The 22009-nt window shown below is 42.9% G+C and overlaps 2 protein-coding genes across 2 annotated transcripts in view; both read left to right on the top strand.

Annotated features, from left to right (window-relative positions):
• The first annotated feature begins 1972 nt into the window (after positions 1-1972).
• Positions 1973-21910, top strand: LOC125740031 (tripartite motif-containing protein 16-like). Its single transcript, XM_049010715.1, has 6 exons — positions 1973-2613; positions 10615-10710; positions 11283-11516; positions 11688-11847; positions 12411-12470; positions 20957-21910. Exons 1-6 carry the CDS (start codon positions 2023-2025, stop codon positions 21487-21489), a joined length of 1674 nt encoding a protein of 557 aa, XP_048866672.1. The 5' UTR covers positions 1973-2022; the 3' UTR covers positions 21490-21910.
• The window catches only part of LOC125740030 (stonustoxin subunit beta-like), a 46486-nt gene continuing 44744 nt past the window's right edge, over positions 20268-22009 (top strand). Inside the window, exon 1 of the mRNA XM_049010714.1 lies at positions 20268-20673. The gene's annotated coding sequence lies outside the window, so the exon portion shown is untranslated. The remainder of the gene's footprint in view (positions 20674-22009) is intronic.

The raw sequence follows: 22009 nt of genomic DNA, 5'->3' as shown, positions 1-22009 counted from the left end.
ATGTCCCACCTCCTCCCTGACGTGGCTCTAACAGGCCATGTTTGCTGCTTGTTGGTCTCACGTCTCGTTCCAGCCCTCGTGTTAAACACTCCCAGCTGCCTCCAGTCCCTTCCATCATTAGTCCTGCATTTAAGTGCTTCCTGGTCCTGTGTTCCCCATTTGATCACTGATGTTGTGCCTTATGTGTTGCCTGTTCCATAGCCTCCCATCCTGATCCCAATAAGTCCCTGTTTGTTGCCAGACAAATACCTGCTGCACGAGTCTTTCACCCCGGTGACCACGACACCAACCGCCAGTGATGTCTGTGGAGCCCAGAAATACCAGCCTAGCTGCACTAGTGCCCAGTCAGCACCTTGACAGCGGCATGTTTGCATTGTTATATTTGCCTCACTTGTTCACCACTTTCAGCAACAGTATCTGCTATGTACTAGAACTGTAATCATATGTGAGTGAGTCTGTCTGCTTTGAAGGAGCAGAGATCCCAGCTCCTTACTGTAGGTACAGGGCACAGAAACGGGTAAATCCTGTAAGGTAACATTCTTACAGTCAGCATAGATTCCAGCACAGTTCTGGAATATGAAGTTCATAGTCAGTCTGGGGTGTGGGGTCGCGGGGTGTAACCTCTGGCTCTGGGCTTGTTTCCTGTCCCTCCTGCTGTATGTGTGAAGTCTGCATGTTCTTCCAATGTGGGCTTTCTCCTCCTACTTTGGAGAACATGAAACTGCGATCAGCCGATTGGATCTCTAAGCTGCCCTTAGTGTGAGTCTGTATGTGTGAGTTTGTGCTCTGCTATAAACTAGTATCCTATCCATTGTGTCCCCTGCCCTGTGCCACCTGGGACAGGCTCCAGGCTCCCCACCCCCCTGTACAGGATGAGCAGTAATGGAGGACGGCTCCACACTGTTCCAAAGAAATGGCGCTCCAGCTCCCTTCAGGACTTCAGACCAGCTGCTCTCACTTCACACCTCCAGGCTTGTGGGTGTGGTTCCCACTCCTGGTTCTGCATGTACAGCTTGCATGTTCTCCCCGTGTTCCTGTGGGTTTCCTCAGGTTTCTTACTGCTGTCCAAGATCATGCAGTTTGGTGAATTAGTGTCTCTTGATTGTCCTCAGCATGTGAGTGAGTGTTTGCCCTGTGATGGACTGGCATCCCATCCAGGGTGTCTCTGCCTTGTGCCCTGTGCTTCCTGTGATGTGTGTGTCCCATAACCCTGTACTGGATAAGCGGTTATTGGAATTAGTTGGATACTTTTTTGATATATGATCTTTCTGTTCCTGCAGATGGCTGAAGCTGGTCCATTAACTTTTGGCTTAAATGTAAGACTTTAACTTAATAGTGTTCAATGAATATCTAGAATAAATTTTCATTATTAGAGTATGGAATTATTTTGGATGATAAAAATTATCACTCTGAACCTGGTCACCTGACTCTCCTTCCTGACACAAATACACTCCCAGCACAAACACACAGAAAGAAAAGGAAGAAATGACATATATGTGCTACACCATTTATTTTCATGAATATTATATATAGAATAATGTAAAAAACAAATCTGTGCATTGACAGCACTTGTCAAAGCTTGTCCTGTCTAATTTTGACACAGTCTGTCTATAACTGCACATCCCTGCATGTTTCACCTGAAACCATATGATCCCAAAAATGTTTCTAAACAGACACAGAAATTCATTCTCAGTAGATCTACTCTCTTATACCTTTATACCTAATTTCTATCTACTGTACAAAATCAAAGAGTAGGATTATAGTTTGTATACAGAAAAACAATGTTAGTAGCTGTTATTCTCATAAAAGATACATAAATGTTCGCTGTGGGTACAGTTTGTATAATGTACTGTTTTGTTTATAACCTGCATATCCAGTATTTGCCCAGTCTGCTCTTCTCAGTCTGGCCTCAGTCCAAAACCACACCTGCTGCAGCCTGACAAGCAGAAAGTTCCTCCCACTGTCACACACAGACGACTGTGAGAGAAAACGAAACTGAATCCTATCAGTGTTCGTGGTAAAATGGCAGAAGCCAGAGTTGCAGTGGATGTAAACGAGTTCAGTTGTGCAGTCTGTCTGGATCTACTAAAGGATCCAGTGGCTATTCCCTGTGGACACAGTTACTGTATGAGCTGCATTAAGAGCTGCTGGGATCAGGAGGATCATGTTGGAGTTTACAGCTGCCCCCAGTGCAGACAGACCTTCATACCCAGACCTGTTCTGGGCAGAAACACCATGCTGGCTGAAGTGGTGGAGAAACTGAAGAAGACTGGACTACAAGCAGCTACTCCTGCTGACCAGTATGCTGGACCTGGAGATGTGGAGTGTGATGTCTGTACTGGGAGAAAACACAAAGCTGTCAAGTCCTGCCTGGTGTGTCTGGCCTCCTACTGTGAAACTGACCTGCAGCTTCACAATAAACTCCACCATGCAAAACAGCACAAGCTCATTGATGCCACCAGCCATCTGAAGGACAAGGTCTGTTCCCACCATGACAAACCCCTGGAGGTCTACTGCCGTACCGACCAGCAGTGTATCTGTCTGCTGTGTGTGATGGATGAACACAGAGGCCATGATACAGTCTCAGCTGCTACAGGAAGGGCGGAGATACAGGTGAGGCTAATTTAAAAGAATTTCCCCAAAGGGATCAATGAAAGTATCAATTATTGTTATTATCTAAAAGTTAATTTTAAATAAATGGATTTTGTCTTAACACATGTTAGTGTAATTGCTACGAAACACTCAGAACAAGTCTGGCTCGGTAAAGTTGTCATGACCTGCTTGTCCGGTCTTATTAGCGGGGTTACTAGCTTGTCGGATTTAAGGTAAGCTGGGAAATATGTAAGTGAACGAATATGAAGTTCATTTAAACTGTGATACCTTACATCCGAAAAGTTACCCCGACAAGCCAGTAACCCTTCATAGTACAGAAGAACTCACTAGGGCCACAGTAGTACAGGCCACTGAAGTCAGAGGAATCTACACAACCCTGACCTCAGAATTCAAGATGACCGTGCCTATTATCAGCAGAAGTTAAAGCTGTAGTTTTATACTGTTTATTAGCACTTATATCTTATTTTTAGCTCATTAAATCAGTCATACACACAGTACTGTATAGCTGCTATCTGTGGAGGTGTTGCTACTGTATGGTGTTTTTGGGTGCAAAATATCATGGAATGTGTTGTTACTAACTGATATTGTTAACAATGGCTAACAATTAGCCAGACTGAAAATGGGGCCCATTTCAGCCAGTAGGATTTCTTTCTTAGCCATATAGCTTGTCGGGCTAAATATAAGTCAATGAAGAAAAAGGCCATTTAAACTGGGACACATTAAATCCAACAAGTAATCTGGCTAAGGAAGAAATCTTGATTTTTGAAACTGGTCCCTGGTTTTGCTAAATTGCCGTCCGACTGGCTGCACTGGAACGTGTCTAACTCGTCTGTGACGTCATTCCCAGCTCCGAGTTCCGACCTCCGAGGTAAATGGAGCTCAGCATAAGAGTAGCGGCTCCATCACCTCAGAAACAGCCTCCGTCCTGGGATTTTAATCTCACACACTCTAGTGTGTAGAGTTTACTGAGAATGGTGCAGTAAACATGAAACCCCCAGAGTGTGATAGTTCTGAGCAGCCTGTGGCTGAGTGGGCTAAGCCTCTCTGCCTATGATCAGAAGATTGTCAGTTCAAGCCTGGCCTTGGTACATCTGGGGGATCCCTGAGCAAGGCCCTTAGCCCCCAGCTCTCTGGGTACTGCTATGGGTGGCTGTCCTTTGCAGTCAGCTGGCTCTCACCGACAGAGTGCCAGTTGTGGGGGGGGGGGGGGAGTTTAAAGAACTGTTTAAAGAATAAATTTGTATTTTTATAGCGTATTTCCACAACATTACATTGTCTCAAAGCGCTTTACATTATCTCTGCTCAAAGTCCCCAGAGAGACAGTCAGAGGTGACAGTGGCAAGGAGAAACATAGGAAGAGACCTTGGGAGGAGCCAGACTTAAAGGGGGAGCTCGTCCTCCAGGGGGCTGGCAGAGAGTCAAATGATAAAGATGGCAAAATCCTAATTTATAAAGCATAAATTTTAAATGTGGGCTGGTGCAGTGGTTAGCACTGTTGTCTTACACCTCTGGGACCCGGGTTTGAGTCTCCGCTTGGATCACATGTGTGTGGAGTTTGCATGTTCTCCCCATGTTGTCGTGGGGTTTTCTCCGGGTACTCCGGTTTCCCCCCACAGTCCAAAAACATCCTGAGGCTAATTGGAGTTGCTAAATTGCCCGTAGGAGTGCATGTGTGAGTGACTGGTGTGTGAGTGTGCCCTGCGATGGGCTGGCCCCCCGTCCTGGGTTGTTCCCTGCCTCATGCCCATTGATTCCGGGATAGGCTCGGGACCCCCCGCAACCCAGTAGGATAAGCGGGAAAATGGATGGATGGATGGATGGATCAGTGAAAGTATCAATTATTGTTACTATTAAAACACCTTGAGTCAGAGGCTCTGTTTTTAACATGCGTCTCCACATCCATCTTGACCATCCGTTTGTAACTGGATCTCACTTTCCAAAGTAACTTAAATAAGCACGTAAATACAGTCGAACCTCGTTACTACGTACCCCGGATACAACTTTTTCAACGTACAGGTTTCTAATTCCCGTTTTTAGCCTATGTATTATTCCAATAGCAGCCATTGTTTACAGCGTACACCCTTACAGCGTAAACTTTGATACAACATCCAAATTTCTAGAGAAAATACGAAAACTAACCATCGTTACAACGTGCAGCGCTCTCCCCGCCCACCACAACTTGTGTCGCTGCATCTACCTATATCTACCTGATCTTCGCCCGACAATGCACATTTGTCTATTGCGTTGCTTGGCAATGCTGGCTTTATTCCGTCACGGCCGGACTCCGGTAATAACAGCAGGGCGCCCCGTACGTTTTTCCTCTTGTCATTCAGCACGTGTCAAAATGTCTCCAAAACGAAAGCAGAAATAATTAATTTGACCAATATTTCATTAATATTTTCAGGCCAAATGCCAATTTGGATGCGAATGTTTATTTTAAAAATCCATTTTGACCAGCCGTTGTGTATTTTCGTTGCCGTTTATCGCCGGCCGGCACTAAGTAATCGTGAGTAATTTAAGGAAAATTTCAAGGATCCAAATGAGCTTTGTTGAATTATTTAACAAGTAATAATGTGTTCGTTTGTTTTGTAGTCAATTTAAGGGTCTGTTCTATTAAAGTTTGATCATTTACATGGATATTTCGTGAGTTCTTTCATCCATCTTGCACTGAGTGGTTACAATGTTCTGTGCTTATAACGGACATGTTTTTGATATCCCGTCTTGTACGTAGTAACGAGGTTCGACAGTAACGTCCGTATGCAGAATCTACTGAACATTAAAAGGACAGGAAGAAATCAGAAGCTATTAGCACATGTTAGGGTAACTAAACCGCCTAAGATGTTTGTACGGAACACCATGATACTCAAAATAAAATAAATAAGTATATCAAAAAATATAAATAAAATGATAAATATTTCAATAATGTATCCTTTTATTATTAAATAATTTCATAAAAGGTATTATATTTCATAATAACACTTGCCTTCCATGTATAATTTAAAATTTTTAAAATTTACATATCGTATTAAGTTTCGTAATAATGTTGCGATATTCATTAGACAATCATTATTATAAAATAATATTCCATCCATCCATCCATCCATTTTCCAAACCGCTTATCCTATTGGGTCGCGGGGGGTCCGGAGCCTATCCCGGAAGCAATGGGCACGAGGCAGGGAACAACCCAGGATGGGGGGCCAGCCCATCGCAGGGCACACTCACACACCATTCACTCACACATGCACACCTATGGGCAATTCAGCGACTCCAATTAGCCTCAGCATGTTTTTGGACTGTGGGGGGAAACCGGAGTACCCGGAGGAAACCCCACGACGACATGGGGAGAACATGCAAACTCCACACACATGTGACCCAGGCGGAGACTCGAACCCGGGTCCCAGAGGTGTGAGGCAACAGTGCTAACCACTGCACCACCATGCCGCCCCTATAAAATAATATTTTCACAATAAAGTTTAACTTTTCCCATTATCCACATGCATATTTATACTGCATCAAGAGGTTTTTTGCAGGATTGGCACTGCAGCCACTGGATAAAACTCACACTGTTCCATTGGGACTGGTGTGGTGCTGAGGTGTCACCCACTGCACGGCTGCACTCAGGTTCTCATCCCTGAGGTGGTTCGTTGTGTGGTGGGTGCGGTAAGGCACTGTACTCAGTGTGTGCTCCTTACCTCCGTACCTTACCTTACCTTACCAACATCAACACAGTACAAATGTACATGTTAAATAAGGTCTTTCAGTACTAAGATATACGTAGATTAATACTTCTCTATTCAAGATTAAAGGGTTCAGCCTTTAATGCATTGTGTTGGTTGCTATAGGTTAATATTTTGGCTTTTAATGATAACCAGTGAAGCTCAAAATTTATGAAAATATTAACAAAGAGGTTCATTGTTTTGTCTGATATGCTGAATTATATGTCTGACTTGGAACAAGTGAAGTAAAAGTAGTCAGGGCTGGAGTGGGACTGAATATCTAACCAGGAATTCAAGCCCCCAGACAGCCCAATATAAAACTATATAAACAATTACACTGTTATTATATGTTTCTATTCACACATCCATTTGCTAGGCTACTGAACACACATTCTTACCTACATGCTTTAATTTTACATTATTGTAAATTTTTACCTGCACATTTCACTAATATTAATAACGCGTGGAGCAGCTTTGACATAAATAATGAAGCTTCGTCTCAGTGCCTGTCCTTGTGTCTCTTCCCTGTGTGGCCAGCAGCCATCGCTGTCCATCCCCTTTGTCCTCTCATTGTCTTTGGCCCTAGTGTGTTCTTCCTTTTCCCCACATGGCTGCGTTTGGCTCATTGGGATGAGTGTGTGACACAGAGGCTGGGACCAGCTGGTCATGGGTTTGAGGCAGATCAGGAACCAACCTCACCTCTTTCATTTAATTACTGGTTTTCTATTCTTCCCAGTGTTTATTAGTTCTCTGTTCTCCTTGTGAAGCTTGTGCCTTGTTTTATTATGTTCCATATGTTTCTGTACTTTCTAAGTATTGAATTCCTTGTGTGTGTTTCTTACTTTCAGTGTTTGTGGGAGTTTTCCTAGTCTTGTGTTCATTAATATAAGTTACTGCACTTGTTGCCTGTTTTCCCTGCACTGTTGTTATTGGTTAATTGTCTTATATGTCACATCTGCTTCTTTATTAGTTCGGTACAGCAGCCTGAGCATTAGATTGGCTACAGAAACCTGCAGTTTTATATCTTGGACCCAGCAGTGTGGCCAGTGTCATTATGCTATGTGAGCTCTGTCTTCAGAGTGACCAATGCAGCTCCAACTGGCTCTGGGAATTTTCCGGCTCCCAATAATACATTCGATAGCTCAGTCTTATCATTTATAAAATGGCATTTGACTGCTAAATAAGCTTCCATATGTATGGATGTCTGCATGTCAGATGTTAGTGTTACTGCTTTGGCCTTTCTCACCTCTTCCTTTGCTTTCTCTTTTTCTATCTTAAATGTTTCTGTCATCAAACCCTTTCATGTTTGCCTGTATGGGAGAATGTAGGTTGGATCCAGGATGCCCACAAACTCCCTAAATCCAGCGTTATCCACTATGGTGAAGGGTTGTGCATATTGACCAAAGCCTCATCAATCATTTGTTTCTTGGTCTCCATACTGGGAAAATTATACAGATTATTGGGTAATACCCTCACCCAAATCTGATATTATGTATTCATACAATTAAACTGAACCTTGGACACAATAATGACTATTAATTGTTGTGTTCGCCGAAAAGCGGGTAGCGCACGGACAGACAGGCAGGCAGGATACAGGGCAGAACTCGAGGTTTAATCAGGGAACGAAGCACGAACATCGACTAACATCAATGACAGATCAGGGACACAGACAAGACTTAGACTTAAAAAGACAGGATCAAATCAAATAAAAAGACACAGCTGGGTACGATCAAGGAAGCACACGTGGATAATCAGGGGGGCGTGGCACACACGAGGATATTAAATATTAAACCAACATCCCAGCAGATTCAAATTTTTCAGTATTGCAGGGGAAAAGATGGAATAGAATAGAATAGAATACATCTTTATTGTCCATCAAATTTACATCAGATGGAAATTCATTTTTGACAGTGACGAATTCAACACACAATACAAGCAACACTATACACAATGAACATATGTCAATGCAACTAAAAGTATCAGTCCAGTTTACTCCAAGTGAGAAAGTTAACATAAATAAATGCATTAAAAACAAAATACATAAGATACCAATAAAATAAAACTAGCTGCTAATTCATTTATCTAAGAAAAATAGTCTTTGTTCAGGATGGTTACAGCCGATGGGATAAATGACCGCTTGTAGCCTTTTTTCCTAGCTAATGGGACTACAAGTCTCCTGCCTGATGATTGGAAGGTACAGTGAAGTGGCTGAGTGAAATCTTGATAGACCTGTTGTGCCTTTTTTGTCAAAATCTGTGAGTACAGGTGGGAGAGTTGATGTTGTTTATGTCCAATGATTTTCCACTCTTCAGTTTCTCCTCAACCTTGTCTTCATAATTCAATTGGGCTTTTTTATTAATCGTCTAGTGTCCTTTGTCAGCTCCTTTATTCTTCCTAAGTCACCCTGCATAAAAGATATTTTCTTCACATTTAGATGGTATTTAAGTTTCTTACTAACCCATGGTTTGTTATTTTGGTAGATTTTAATTTCTTTTGTTCCAATTACTGAGTCCACACAAAAATTAATATAGCTAGTTACGGTGTCATTTAATAGTTCATAATTGCTCTGACAGTCCTTATCGCTTAGAAACAAATCCCATTCCGTTGCCTCAAAACAACCCCTCGGTATGTCCACCGAGCTTTCTGTCCAGGCTTGACAGTGCAAAACAGTTGGTTTAGTTCTCTTTAAGGATTGTCGATACTTTGGTAAAAGGTGGATGACGCTGTGATCTGACAGTCCCAAAGGTGGGCGGGACCGATAAGCATAAGGACCTTCCACGTTCCTGTAACATAAATATATAGTTAATAATAATAATAATAATCAATACTTTTATTACTAGTTAGTTCTGTTCATTCTTTTCGGACATGTGACATATTGTTCCAAATTAGGCAGCAATGCAGAGATATCACATCTGTTAAAATCTCCCAGTAGGAAGATGGGATCATCAGCAGAGTAATGTAGAGCCTTATAATACTTAGCAGCAATCCTCTCTGCCGCGAGTTTAAAGTCTGGCCTCAGCACATACACCAAGATCACTGTTATCTGACCAAACTCACGAGGTAAATAATACGGTCTGAATGAAACAGTCTTTAATTCATAATGAGTGGTGCAATCGATGTCACGTACCGTGATATTTGTTGCCCAGCTGGAGTTTATGAACATACACAGTCCACCTCCAGTTCGCTTTGCCGTCTGTATTATATCCCGGTCACAGCGAACTAGAGAATATCCATCTAAACTGATATTATTGACATCCTCGTTCAACCATGTCTCAGTAAAGCAGATCAGGTTAGCCTTGCTGAAATCCCTATCGTACTTTATCAGTGCAGCACGTTCATGCATTTTGTTCAGTAGTGAGCTCACGCTGGAAAGAGTTACTGTCGGAAGGGGGAAGCGGCTTCCACGGCGTTTAAGCCTGTTCCGAATCCCACCTCCTTCTTAATGCTCCATCGAGGATAGATTATTCCAGGAGGGCTAAGGGGAAATTTCGGAGGTCCTTTGAGGGAATACCGGAGATTCAGTAGTTCCTCCCTGGTATAGACACGAGCGTTGGATACCGGATCGCCATGCCTCGAGTAACACATTTCTCCTCCATGTCCGCTTACAATATCCCAAACTATTACAAGGGCAAAAAATAAGTATAGCAATCTTAATCAGCGTATTGTCAAATATAATTATCATGCAACGAAGTAGACAAACATACACAATGTCACTGCCGCGGGTCAGCACTCGCGCATGCACCCCTGCATTATTGTTGTTCAGTATACAGTTTACTACACAGTGGCCCATTCTCAACTGACATGCGATCTGACATCAATCTAATAGGACGTCAGTTGAGTAGCTGGTCCTGCAATGCAGCCCAGGACACATTCGCCTTCACACTGCTATAAGAATGTGGCCATATGCAGCCCAGAGCACCTCCCAATGTGGGTTGAGTGATCGGATCTCAATGCATCTTCAATGCGTCCTGGGTAATTAGCGCTGTCCACTTGTGACTGGATCACCCAGGACGCATGTTAATACCAGGTGGAAACAGGACGAAAGGGTCTATGTCCAGTTTATCCTACCTACAGTTAATAAATCATTTACGGATATCCATCCATCCATCCATCCATTCCTCCATCTCCTAACCGGTAATCCAGGTCAGGGTCAGGGGGAGTGCCTAGAGCCTTTCCCAGGCAGCATAGGGCCCAATGCTGGGGTCCACCCTGGACAGGATGATAAATGAATGTGATCTCAGCTAATGAAACAAACTTGTTTTGTCGTCTTGTTTCCTATCTGTAGAAACAAATGGGTGAAACACAGAGGGAATTTCAGCAGAGAATTCAGATGAGAGAGAAGGAGCTGCAGGTGCTGAGAGAGGCTGTGGCCTCATTCACAGTGAGTATGAACCTGAGGAGAAGATAACAGCTGGCTTGTGATCATATTGAATCTTCTGTCAGATTCAACAGATTGCAGATTTACAGACTTGCGCGGATTAATCAAATTAATGCTGCTCTGGGTTATTCTGGGTCAGTGGGATAAAGTTGCTAGATTACAGAGTTTAACCAAGTGTTGAAGCAGTAGTAGCTTATTTATTTAAAAAAATACCATAAATTCCCATTTGAGAAAAATGCAACTTTTCACAACCCAGCAAAATGCAAATAAACACTAAAAAAGTCACATATTAAACTGAGACCTAATGGTGACAACCAACCTGCCCCATACAGCCACCAGTCTCTGCCAAATCCCTGCAGCTGACAGTGTATGAGCGTAATGAGTGATCATTTCCAATCAGTGCTGGCTGGGTTTCAGTACCTGAGGCATCCAGCATGGTGACGCTCCAAACCCCAGCCCTGTGCTGTTTTTATACCTCCTGTTGGCTCACATCTCTATTGTACAATGAGGCTCTCTGGAGTCTCAAAAGGGGCCAATTGTAATTTACCGTCCTCTGCTCCCTGTATTACCAACAGATCTCAGCACAGTCAGCAGTGGAGGAGAGCGAGAGGATCTTCACTGAGATGATCCGCTCCATTGAGAGAAGACGCTCTGAGGTGACAAAGCTGATCAGAGATCAGGAGAAGGCTGCAGTGAGTCAGGCTGAAGGAGACATGGAGAGACTGAAGCTGGAGATTGATGAACTGAAGAGGAGACACTCTGAGCTGGAGCAGCTTTCACACACAGAGGATCACATCCATTTCCTCCAGGTAACAGAACAGCTACTTTAGCAATAAGAAAACCAGAGTATTCAAATGAATGCATATTGTCATTTGTATTTCAACTATTCTGCCATTGGTCAGATGTTAATGGTCCTGTTAATTAGATTGCAATACACATTTGTATTGATGAAGCTGTTTAATCAGACTGTGTGTCTGTAGAGGCGCCAGGCTCTTCCTGTCACTCCTGAAGCTGGATTTGGACCCAGAATCTCTGTCAGTCCAAGATCTGATTTTGGGAATTTGAGGAAGGCGGTTTCTGAACTGAAAGATCAACTGGAGAATGTTTGCAGAATGAAAATGGCAGAGATCCATCACCCAGGTTAATAGATTTTCTAGTCTGTTCATGTTAATATAGACCAGGGCTGGCCAATCTTATCCAGAAAGGGCTGGTTTTGCTGGATTACTAATTAGAGGACTGATTGGCTGAAGGGTCTCACACCTGGGGTTGAACAGCTGACCTAAAGGTTACCCCAAAGACCTGCGTACACACTGGCACTTTGCGGGTAAGATTGCCACCCCCCCCCCCCCCACCCCCCCGATGTAGACCACGCAGAGAGAGTATGCAGTACAGTCAGCCTCACATTTGTGTGACCAAGTCAGTTTGTTTTAAGTAAGTTTAAATCTTTGTGATAACTGGTGAAAGAGCCTCAAATTCTACTGGCTGCAAAACCCAGATCACATGAAACATGTTTCTTCTACATTACAAAAACCAAAAATATGTATTATGTGTAATTTACCATGATTTGCAGTTTGTTAAAATGCCTGTTATTGTCCCTCATAATGATAATACCCTACTGCTGTTATCTCCACAGTGAGTGAAGTCCATCTCCCACAAGTAAATTTCTTTTACTCACATCCCTGTTTCTCTCTGTCTCCTTCTAGTTACCAAAGACACCGTCCTACCGGTATTAGTGCCCAGGACCAGAGCAGAATTCTTACACTGTGAGTCTGTTCACACACACGCTTCTCTCTCCCTATATGAGGTGGAGTGTGTTTTATTGTGTTTTATTGTGTTTCATTTTCTTCTGCTAGTGGAGCTTCTCTTTCTCTCTCCCGCTGCCTCCTGGTCTTTCACATTTACATGAGCTTTTTATCTCAGTAGACTTTGAATCCAATTGCTAAGTAAGGCAAGTTTATTCAGGGTGTGTTTCCACTGCACCAGGTACGGTACATTTGGTTCTTTCCCTTTTCCATTGACTTCCGGTCAAGTACCAGTACCAGAAGTTCCAGTACCAAAAGCACCATTGGAGCTGGGATACTTTTTCAGTATTTCGGAACTTTGGTGTGGGACTTACAAACACGTTCATTGTCAATTTAAAAGACAATTTTAAAAAGTCTAAAAGCCCAAAAAACAAATGAACAGTTAACTAAAAAGAAGTGACATTGTAGAGGCAGCGTATAACTAAACTCCTGCTAATTTAATTTATTGAAACAAAGCAGCAACAGTAACGTTTTAAGCCCTGATTATAATGAGCTGACAGTGTTAGCAGACCTCAGGTCTTCAGGACGCTTGTTCCACAGACAGGGAGCACAGAGACTAAAAGCTGCTTCAGCCTGTTTGGTCTTCATTCTGGGACACTGAGTAAACCTTCAGGGGTCTGGATGCTTCACAAGGTTCAAGGAGATTAGTGCCATTTAGTGCCTTGTACACAAGTAATATTTAATTATTAATCCTATGATGCTCACGAAGCCAGTGCAGTGATTAAGGAGCTGTGTGATATGCTCCACTTCCTTGGTGTTAGTGAGGACTCTGGTGGCAGCATCCTGGATGAGCTGCAGCTGTCTGACTGATTTATTACCAAGACCTGCAAAGACACCATTTCAATAGTCTAGCCTGTTGGAAATAAACACATGAACAAGCTTTTCCATATCTGGTTTAGAGAGAAATCCTTCTCTCTCTCTCTTATTGTGCTGGTTTCAACTTCCGTTGGGCGGATTTTAAGCAGAACTTGGGCTGGACCTGGGAACACTGTACTGATGCCTCATTTCCACCAACATGGAGCCGGTGCTGGGCTGGTTGTCACTTGATGCCTTTTCAGAACCTGCCTGCGTCTCCACCAGTTTAAAAAATGAACATAGGTGACAGTGAGAGTAAAGGTTCATATGTATTCAGTTTTGTGGGATTTGTTCTTTTCTGTTCCAGAATAAGTTTTTATAAGCTGCCATTGTGCCTTTGACCGAATCACAGCCATGATATATCAGAGTATCTTCTCTTATCCATCCATCCATCCGTCCATCCTTCCATCTTCTCATATGTCATTGCTTAATTATACTGCAGTCATAAAGCATTCTAAACACAGCTATTAATATTTATGAAAAAGCATAACACATTATATCCATGATTATAACGCTTTATGAATGCTTTATGACACACTCAACTATAAGGCACTATAGATACCTTCATAATGCAATACAAAGCATCCTTAATGCTTATACCGACCATTTTAATGCATTATGAAGGTATTTATAGTGCATTAAAAATGAGAGCTTCTTAAATAATTCATTATGCATAATAAGCATGCCTATAATGTGTTATGCCTTTTGATAAATATTTAAAACCATGATTATAATGCATAACAATGGATTATTATTTGTTGTGAATTTACTAACAACATGGCCTTAAGTGTTCCAGAGATTTTATAGTGTTCCGTAATCTGAGCAAATGGAAGCATGTAGATCAGGGGTCGGGAACCTTTTTGGCTGAGAGAGCCATGAACGCCATATATTTAAAAATGTAATTCCGTGAGAGCCATACAATATGTTTAAAACTAAATACAAGTAAAAGACCAACATTTTTAATGTACAATAAGTCTCTGAATTCTTTTTAATAACGCTGTTATGCTGTTGCTAACCAATGATGAATAAAGTACTTCTTACCATTAATGCGACTTATGGTGCTGAATAGTTCTGCTGGTGGCTTTGTAGTCTGGGTGATACGTCGTGAGGTTAAGCTTCATGCAGGCATTGAGACTTCCATCCGTTAAACGTGATCGTAGGTTGGTCTTAATGTTCTGTGATTGGCTCCAGCCACCTGCAACCATGAACATGAGCGGTAGGAAATGAATGGGTTGAAATACATGAGCATGTTTTATATTTTTAACGTTATTATTTTTTTTATTAAAGATTTGTCTGTGAGCCAGATGCAGCCATCAAAAGAGCCACATCTGGCTCGCGAGCCATAGGTTCCCGACCCCTGATGTAGATGTTGAACAAAGAGGCTCAGTGAGGATTATAATTCTAATTGGCGATCAGTGTTGACACACCACAGCACACAGTGTACAACACCGAAATGTGTCCTCCGCATTTAACCCATATGTGACATCGTGACATAGCAAGGGGCAGCTAATTCAGCGCCCAGAGAGCAGTGCTTTGCTTAGGGTCCCTCAGCGGTGCCTTGCTGGTCGGGGATTCAATCCAACAACCATTAAGCCACCACTGCCCACTGCCAATAACGGACCCTTTAGAAACTCCACATGTAATTTCTGTTCATTCAGATTCATAATTACCCTTCTGACAGAAAGTAGTGCCTGACTTGTAAAAATAATTAAAACCCATTAAATAAGGCGGCTGCTCCACCTCCTTCCCTAAGTGCTCTAGTCTCACTGATAAAGGGCAAGTAGGAGTAGCTGGTTTGATCAGGGCTGCTGCATAGTTTTCATTTGACCCCATTTCAGTTTAAAGCATAAAAATCAAGGTTTATCTTGATAATAAAATCAGTCATTAATAATGAGTTTCCAGCCACAGACCTGATATTCAGTAAAGATCAGTTTAATGTATTAAACACATTGTCTGACCCAGTGTGTAGGTGACACACAACTGGAGTCAGATGAGAGAGAGTAGCTGTGGGCTTTGATGCACTTTGTTCCCCCTGAAGTCAGTCAGAGCAGGAATGGCTGACACTGGGGCTACTTCTCACTGACTAGTGTGGGCTGTAGCTGCAGCAGGGGATCCAAACAAAATAAGTGGGGGGCGGGGGGTGTAAGGGCCCAGTCTGTCCTAGAGGTCATCATGCACTGTAATGCTGAAAGCTGGGAAACTGCCCTCGCTTTGTTTGGGTAGCAGGAACTTTTGGTATCACTCAGTAAGAGCTCGTCAAGACCTGTTATCTGCATCCTTATCCTGTGTGAGCTACGGTATCTATGGGCAGTGAGGTCCGGGGGGGGGGGGGGGGGGCTTCCTTCACGTTTGCTTCACTAATATTGTCCTAAGACGGCACCTGCAGTCTTCCCCAAACTGGTTGTGACACTGAACATCTCCTAAGTCTGTGCTTTAGGGCCATGACTTCACACAGCGCGACTGCACTTGCGTGCTTAGTTTACATCTATCTGGAGGATTAAAGGTCATGTCCACCAGGGGGCAGTGTGAGAAAACCATCTTGGTCGGTTCCTTCGTTTCCAGTCTCACTTGTTAGTATGAGGTTGTGGCATTAAATGTTGTACAAGGACGAGGGAGTCAAGATGGCGCTCTGACGAACGCGCTTTGAGTAGAGCTGCAAACCGACTTGTTTTGTTTACCGTGTAGTATGAACTACATGCAGTTTTACTACTGTCTGGTTTTATTTAATCATCCAGTGACTGCAATAACTATACATAGTCATGATGACAGGCTGTGAAAAAAGAAAAAAATGATGGAAGAGATTAAACAAGAGATAAAACAATAGCACCTTTTCAAATCAGCCGCAAACTGATTTTTGGCTTATTTCTAATGAATTTGGAAATATTTAAACAAACATTATACCTTCACCATTTTCTGACCACCGAGCCATTGACATCCATGTATCCATATTGTCATCGTCTATCCATCCATCCATCCATTTTCCAAACCGGAAAATCCTTACTGGGTCGCGGGGGGTCTGGAGCCTATCCCAGAAGCAATGGGCACGAGGCAGGGAACAACCCAGGATGGGGGGCCAGCCCATCGCAGGGCACACTCACACACCATTCACTCACACATGCACTCCTATGGGCAATTTAGCGACTCCAATTAGCCTCAGCATGTCTTTGGACTGTGGGGGAAACTGGAGTATCCGGAGGAAACCCCATGACGACATGGGGAGAACATGCAATCTTTGTCATCGTCTATCCCATCCATCCATTTTCCAAACCGCTTATCCTATTGGGTCGCGGGGGGTCCGGAGCCTATCCCGGAATCAATGGGCATGAGGCAGGGAACAACCCAGGATGGGGGGCCAGCCCATCGCAGGGCACACTCACACACCATTCACTCACACATGCACACCTACGGGCAATTCAGCAACTCCAATTAGCCTCAGCATGTTTTTGGACTGTGGGGGAAACCGGAGTACCCGGAGGAAACCCCAGGACGACATGGGGAGAACATGCAATCTTTGTCATCGTCTACTGGATATAAAATATCTTCAAACGGGAAATTAAACAGTTCAATCTTGAAAAATAAAGAAGCTATTTTAAATACAGAATGAATAATTGACTTACACTAGAACAGACCCAATACAGAAAAAAGTATTGCAATAATAACATGATGTAACTAAATTTGTCAGAAGGTTTAGTAGTGACTTGGCGTGAATTGGAAGAGATGAAGAAAACTAAATTATAAATCAGATTTACTGCTTTAACCTGCAAACCAGTCAACCGTCTTACTGATACAGAAAATAATGTAGGAGGTGACTTACAGAATAAATTGAATGATTATATATAAACATAAGGCAGAAGGAGCCTTTGTTAGATTGTGGCAAAAATGTGCCTTGTGCCTTGAACAAGGTGAGCAGAACTCAGCCTATTTCTTTAGGCTGGAAAGTCAGCAAGTCAGGAACAACTGCATTATGCGGGAGAGGATTTATGGAAATGCTGCAGATGACATCAAGAAAATAGCCAAATTCTGCTTTACTTTAATAATTTGCATGTCATTAGTCTTAATTGAAGATTTTTGATTTCTTCTCAAACATCATGGGAATAACTGATGCGGATCGTGAACTTTGTGGCATCCCAATTGATTTAACTGAGATGTCTGCAGCAATAAATTACTTAACAAATAATAAATCACCGGGAACAGACAGTCTAACCTCAGAATTTTATAAACCTTTCACTGAAAATCTTGCTCTTTTCTTACGGCAAATATAAAATGAGAGCATAATAAACTCAGTACTTCCTGCCAAATTATGCCAAAGCATAATCAATATAATTTTAAAACCTAATACAGACTTTCTTTTAGTTGATAATTGGCATCCAATATAAAGTTCTAGCTTTGATTCTAGGCAAAAGTGTTGAAAATGACTTTGAACTGTATTTGCCCTCTCCCTCTCTTTCCTTCATTCTTTTTTCTTGTCCGTTCCTTATTCTTTCTCTTCTCTTTTCTCCCGCTTTCGGCTAGTATAAAAGTATATGAATAATTTCATCATGCATTACCTGCTGCGATGGGCTGGCCCCCCATCCTGAGTTGTTCCCTGCCTCGTGCCCATTGCTTCCGGGATAGGCTCCGGACCCCCCACGACCCAGTAGGATAAGCGGTTTGGAAAATGGATGGATGGATGGATGTTTAATAAAGCTGGGGAAAAATGTTGTACAATCGCAGCCTCCACAGTGAGCTGCTAATTTGGTAGCCCTGCTGCAGCATCTCTATACAGACACTCCTCACTTAACCACCGAGTTCCAATCCTACAACTAGGTCCTTAAGCTAATGCAGAGTCTTTTTTCATCATTGCTGAAGCCAGTTTTACCCAAATTCCTCCAACATGTGAACTTCCCAGCTAGAGAGAATCTGTCTGGACAATGTTCACACAAACGTTTGTGAGGCCTACAAGGCCCTTCCCCCCCCACCTCGGCTACTCAGACCATGTCACTGTGTTCATGGTTCCTGTGTATAAATCCCTGCTGAAACACAACAAACCAGTCGGTAAGAGTGTGGCCAGCTGGTGTATATAAAGTCTGTGATCAATGACCACGAGAGCCGACCAAAGGCCCTGGATGACGAGGGAAGTGCTCACATAGCCCTCACTCTGCCTCATCACTACCTTAACCCCCCCCCCTTTACCCCATAACTAAAGGCCACAGACCGACTCTTAAGCGCTGCACTTAACACTTTGTCACTCTGACATGGGGGCAATAATAAGAATCCCCATTATTCTCTGTCTGCCCCATTATTCTGCTTCTGTTCCTATTTTCAGCTGTTATAAATGTTAGACGTGTTACTGCTGTTACTACTATGATCATACACTGTTTTGCACTGTGAACTCAGGCTGTTACAGTGTGCATGATGGTAAATTCAGGTCTAACTGACTACAGAAAAAACATCATATATTTAATATAGTTCTAACAATATTGCACATTACTGTATATTGCACAATCTACTCCTCTTCCTCAGTTGCACTGTCCTGTAAGTCCTTTGCACATTGTCTTGTCTTGTTTTCTATATTGGACTAAGTTTATGTTTACACTGTGGGCCCTGAGTGTCGTCATTTCATCTCTCTGTATACTTATATATGGTGCAGATGACAATAAAGTTCAATTTGACTTTGATCTCAGAGTCTTGATTCCAGTGCAGCAATTTGGAAAAAGAGGGAACTGAGCTGGAAGGTGAAGCTTTTAATTTACCGGTTGATCTACGTTCCTACCCTCACCTATGGTCATGAGCTCTGGGTGATGACCGAATAAATGAGATTGCGAATACAAACAGCATAAATGAGTTTCCTCAGCAGGGTGTCTGGGCTCAGCCTTAAAGAGGGTGAGGAGCTCAGACATCCGGGCTCAAAGTAGAACCGCTGCTTCTCCGCATTGAAAGGAGTCAGTTGATGGTTCTAGGATACCTCTTGGACGGCTCCCTGGGGAGGTGTTTCAGGGCATGTCCAACCGGAAGGAGGCCCGGGGGCAGACCCAGAGATTATATATAATATTATAATCTCTATATATTATTATATATATATATATATATATATATATATATATATATATATATATATATATATACCCTGAGAGATTATATATTGTACTACATTATATATAGATTATATGTTATATATTAGATAAGTGGCAAAAAAAATCGATGGATGGATGGAACTGTATGAAAAATAATGCTGCTTATGAAAATAGGCAAGTAAGAATTTCAGGTTAGAATTTCATTGTACCTTGTACGCATGACACTGCTTTCTTAGAAACTTAAATTGCCATTGAATTTTGAAGATGCTGTACAAAGAAGGACACAATAGTGTTCGGAATATTTTTTTCTTGTCTGTGAAAATATACAGCTCTTCTGGACACTCATTCTTAAAAAAATCAAATGCTACTGTAATACTATCTGTACCGTAAGTAAAGAAAATGTTCCGTGACAAAACGTGACCATACTGCCACCCCAATTTCTGGTGGCACTGCACGTCGCGCATGCGTCTTGTTATCCTCATGTAGGTGCACAGACGAAGCCGGAATCAAGACACAAAAAACATTTGGCGGCCAGACTGGTACCTCTCCACGCACGTACAAGCGGACGTGTTTGTGTAGACTTTTATGATGCATTTTACTCCTCCGCGGACGACCGATTGCCGCACTCCAAATTCGTCTTTAAACGCCAACATAGATTATTTTGATGAGGATTGTTGTAGTTTGCATATACATATAAATGTGTATGCATATGTGTGCAGACTTGTCCCGAATTGAAAATCTCACGCCAGCCAGTTGATCAAAGTTGGCAGCCCCGTGAACTGCCGCTCTGAATTTGTAAAACGTAAGGAAACATAAATAGACCTCGCGAGTGTGGTACGTGTGTAGGGAATATCAGAATTACTACTAATAATACTTAAATAGGACACGTGCGCATGTGCAAAGTACACAGCTTGACCAGAGAAATATGAACGTTTCCATGTACGCATACGCGGTGTAATACGCGGGTGATGCGCTTTGCGGAGAACCAGCCTAGATGCGTCCGCGTTGGGAGCGTCGCGTCTGCTCGCTGCTGGAGAGAGGTGTGTGTCCAAAGTGGATTAAAAGAAATTCATATTGTGATCTAAAGAGAAACTCACTTTTAGTGGTAATCTTTGTCGTATGATTTTATGGTTAATATGTTTGATGAATGCTGTTTGTAATTTTATTTACCTGTAATTAAGGCCATTAGTTTAACACGCGCATTATTTTGGCGCGTGTTCCCGCCGGCGTCGCGCGGGCGTCCAACATTTCCTGAGGTATTTCGCATATTTGACTTTTTATATTTTATGCATCGTACAGAATAATAGAGCGCAGGCTAAAGTGCAGTTGGGTCCCCAGCGAGTCTCTCAGCGCGGCGTGTCTCACAGCGCAGGGGGCAGCCGGAGCGCCGCAGACTCGGGCGGCTACATGAGTATATTGGGAATAAAATGTGTGTATTGGAGCGAGTTCTGTGTTAGTGAGTGTGTGAGGTGTGACAGTGATAATGATGGAGATGCTGGGCTTCATCATGGGATTAATCGCTCTTCCTCTTGCCTACAGACTCCTGCCAGCTGACGCTGGACCCCAACACAGCAAACAGCCGCCTGTCTCTGTCAGAGGGGAACAGGAAGGCGACATGGGGGGCAGAGCAGCCATATCCTGATCATCTAGAGAGATTTGACTGCTGGCGCCAAGTTCTGTGCAGAGAGAGTCTGACTGGTCGCTGTTACTGGGAGGCTGAGTGGAGTGGAGATGGAGCCCGGATAGCAGTGACTTATAAAGGAATCGGGAGGAAAGGAGGGAGGGCTGACTGTGGGCTTGGATTCAATGACAAGTCATGGATGCTGTTCTGCTCTCCTGACAGTTACTCTGTCTGTCACAATAATAAACAGACTGACATACCCATAAAGCCCTCAGGCTCCCGCAGAGTAGGAGTGTATCTGGACCAGGCGGCTGGTACTCTGTCCTTCTACAGAGTCTCCTCTGATGGACTGACCCTCCTGTACAGCTTCACCTCCTCATTCACTGAACCCCTCTGTCCAGGGTTTTGTGTTTATCCAAACTCCCCCGTGTCGCTGTGCATGCTGGGATAGCTCACTGTGTGCTGGAGGAATCATTTTTACCGTATCAGAGTGTCACATGTCGCTGCTTCTCCACGGCAAAAAGGTAAAATCTCTGCTTTATAACCAGTATAACCCTTTTTACTCTGTCTGACGTGTGACGTATGTTAAAAAAAACAAGTAATTTGGTTCTGTAAGCTGAACAAACATACAATATGACTTATGTTCTATGTTGTCTGTAAATGCACCAAAATTGCCTAAACAAATTCATAGTACATGCAGTTGTACCAATAGAGTTCATTCTGATTCTGAATAAAATAAAATGTAATGAAATCTAAGCCTGATGAGTGGGGGGAGCTTTTCCCCTCCCCTCTATATGTATATTTTATATTTCTGTCTATATATTGTATTTGCTACCTGTACACTGACAATAAAGGCTTCCTATTCTATCCCATTAATGTCCCGGTTCCGCGCTGCCCAGAACGTAACTGAGTAACAGACTTAATCCGCGCTCTCTGCTCACTGAGCGCAGCAGCCTGATATCGCAGCGGCG

This window comes from Brienomyrus brachyistius, chromosome 4 (genome assembly GCF_023856365.1).
Source record: "Brienomyrus brachyistius isolate T26 chromosome 4, BBRACH_0.4, whole genome shotgun sequence".
Taxonomy (NCBI): Eukaryota; Metazoa; Chordata; class Actinopteri; order Osteoglossiformes; family Mormyridae; genus Brienomyrus; species Brienomyrus brachyistius.
Note: the sequence above shows the minus strand (reverse complement) of the source record. Positions and strands in the feature narration are given on the sequence as shown.

Bases quoted from the DNA above. Each gene is read 5' to 3' on its own strand.
- LOC125740031 (XM_049010715.1), top strand. From the start codon at position 2,023: ATGGCAGAAGCCAGAGTTGCAGTGGATGTAAACGAGTTCAGTTGTGCA. The intron at 10,711-11,282 runs GTGAGTATGAAC...TATTACCAACAG, and splicing joins AGGCTGTGGCCTCATTCACA to ATCTCAGCACAGTCAGCAGT. The intron at 11,848-12,410 runs GTTAATAGATTT...GTCTCCTTCTAG, and splicing joins GGCAGAGATCCATCACCCAG to TTACCAAAGACACCGTCCTA.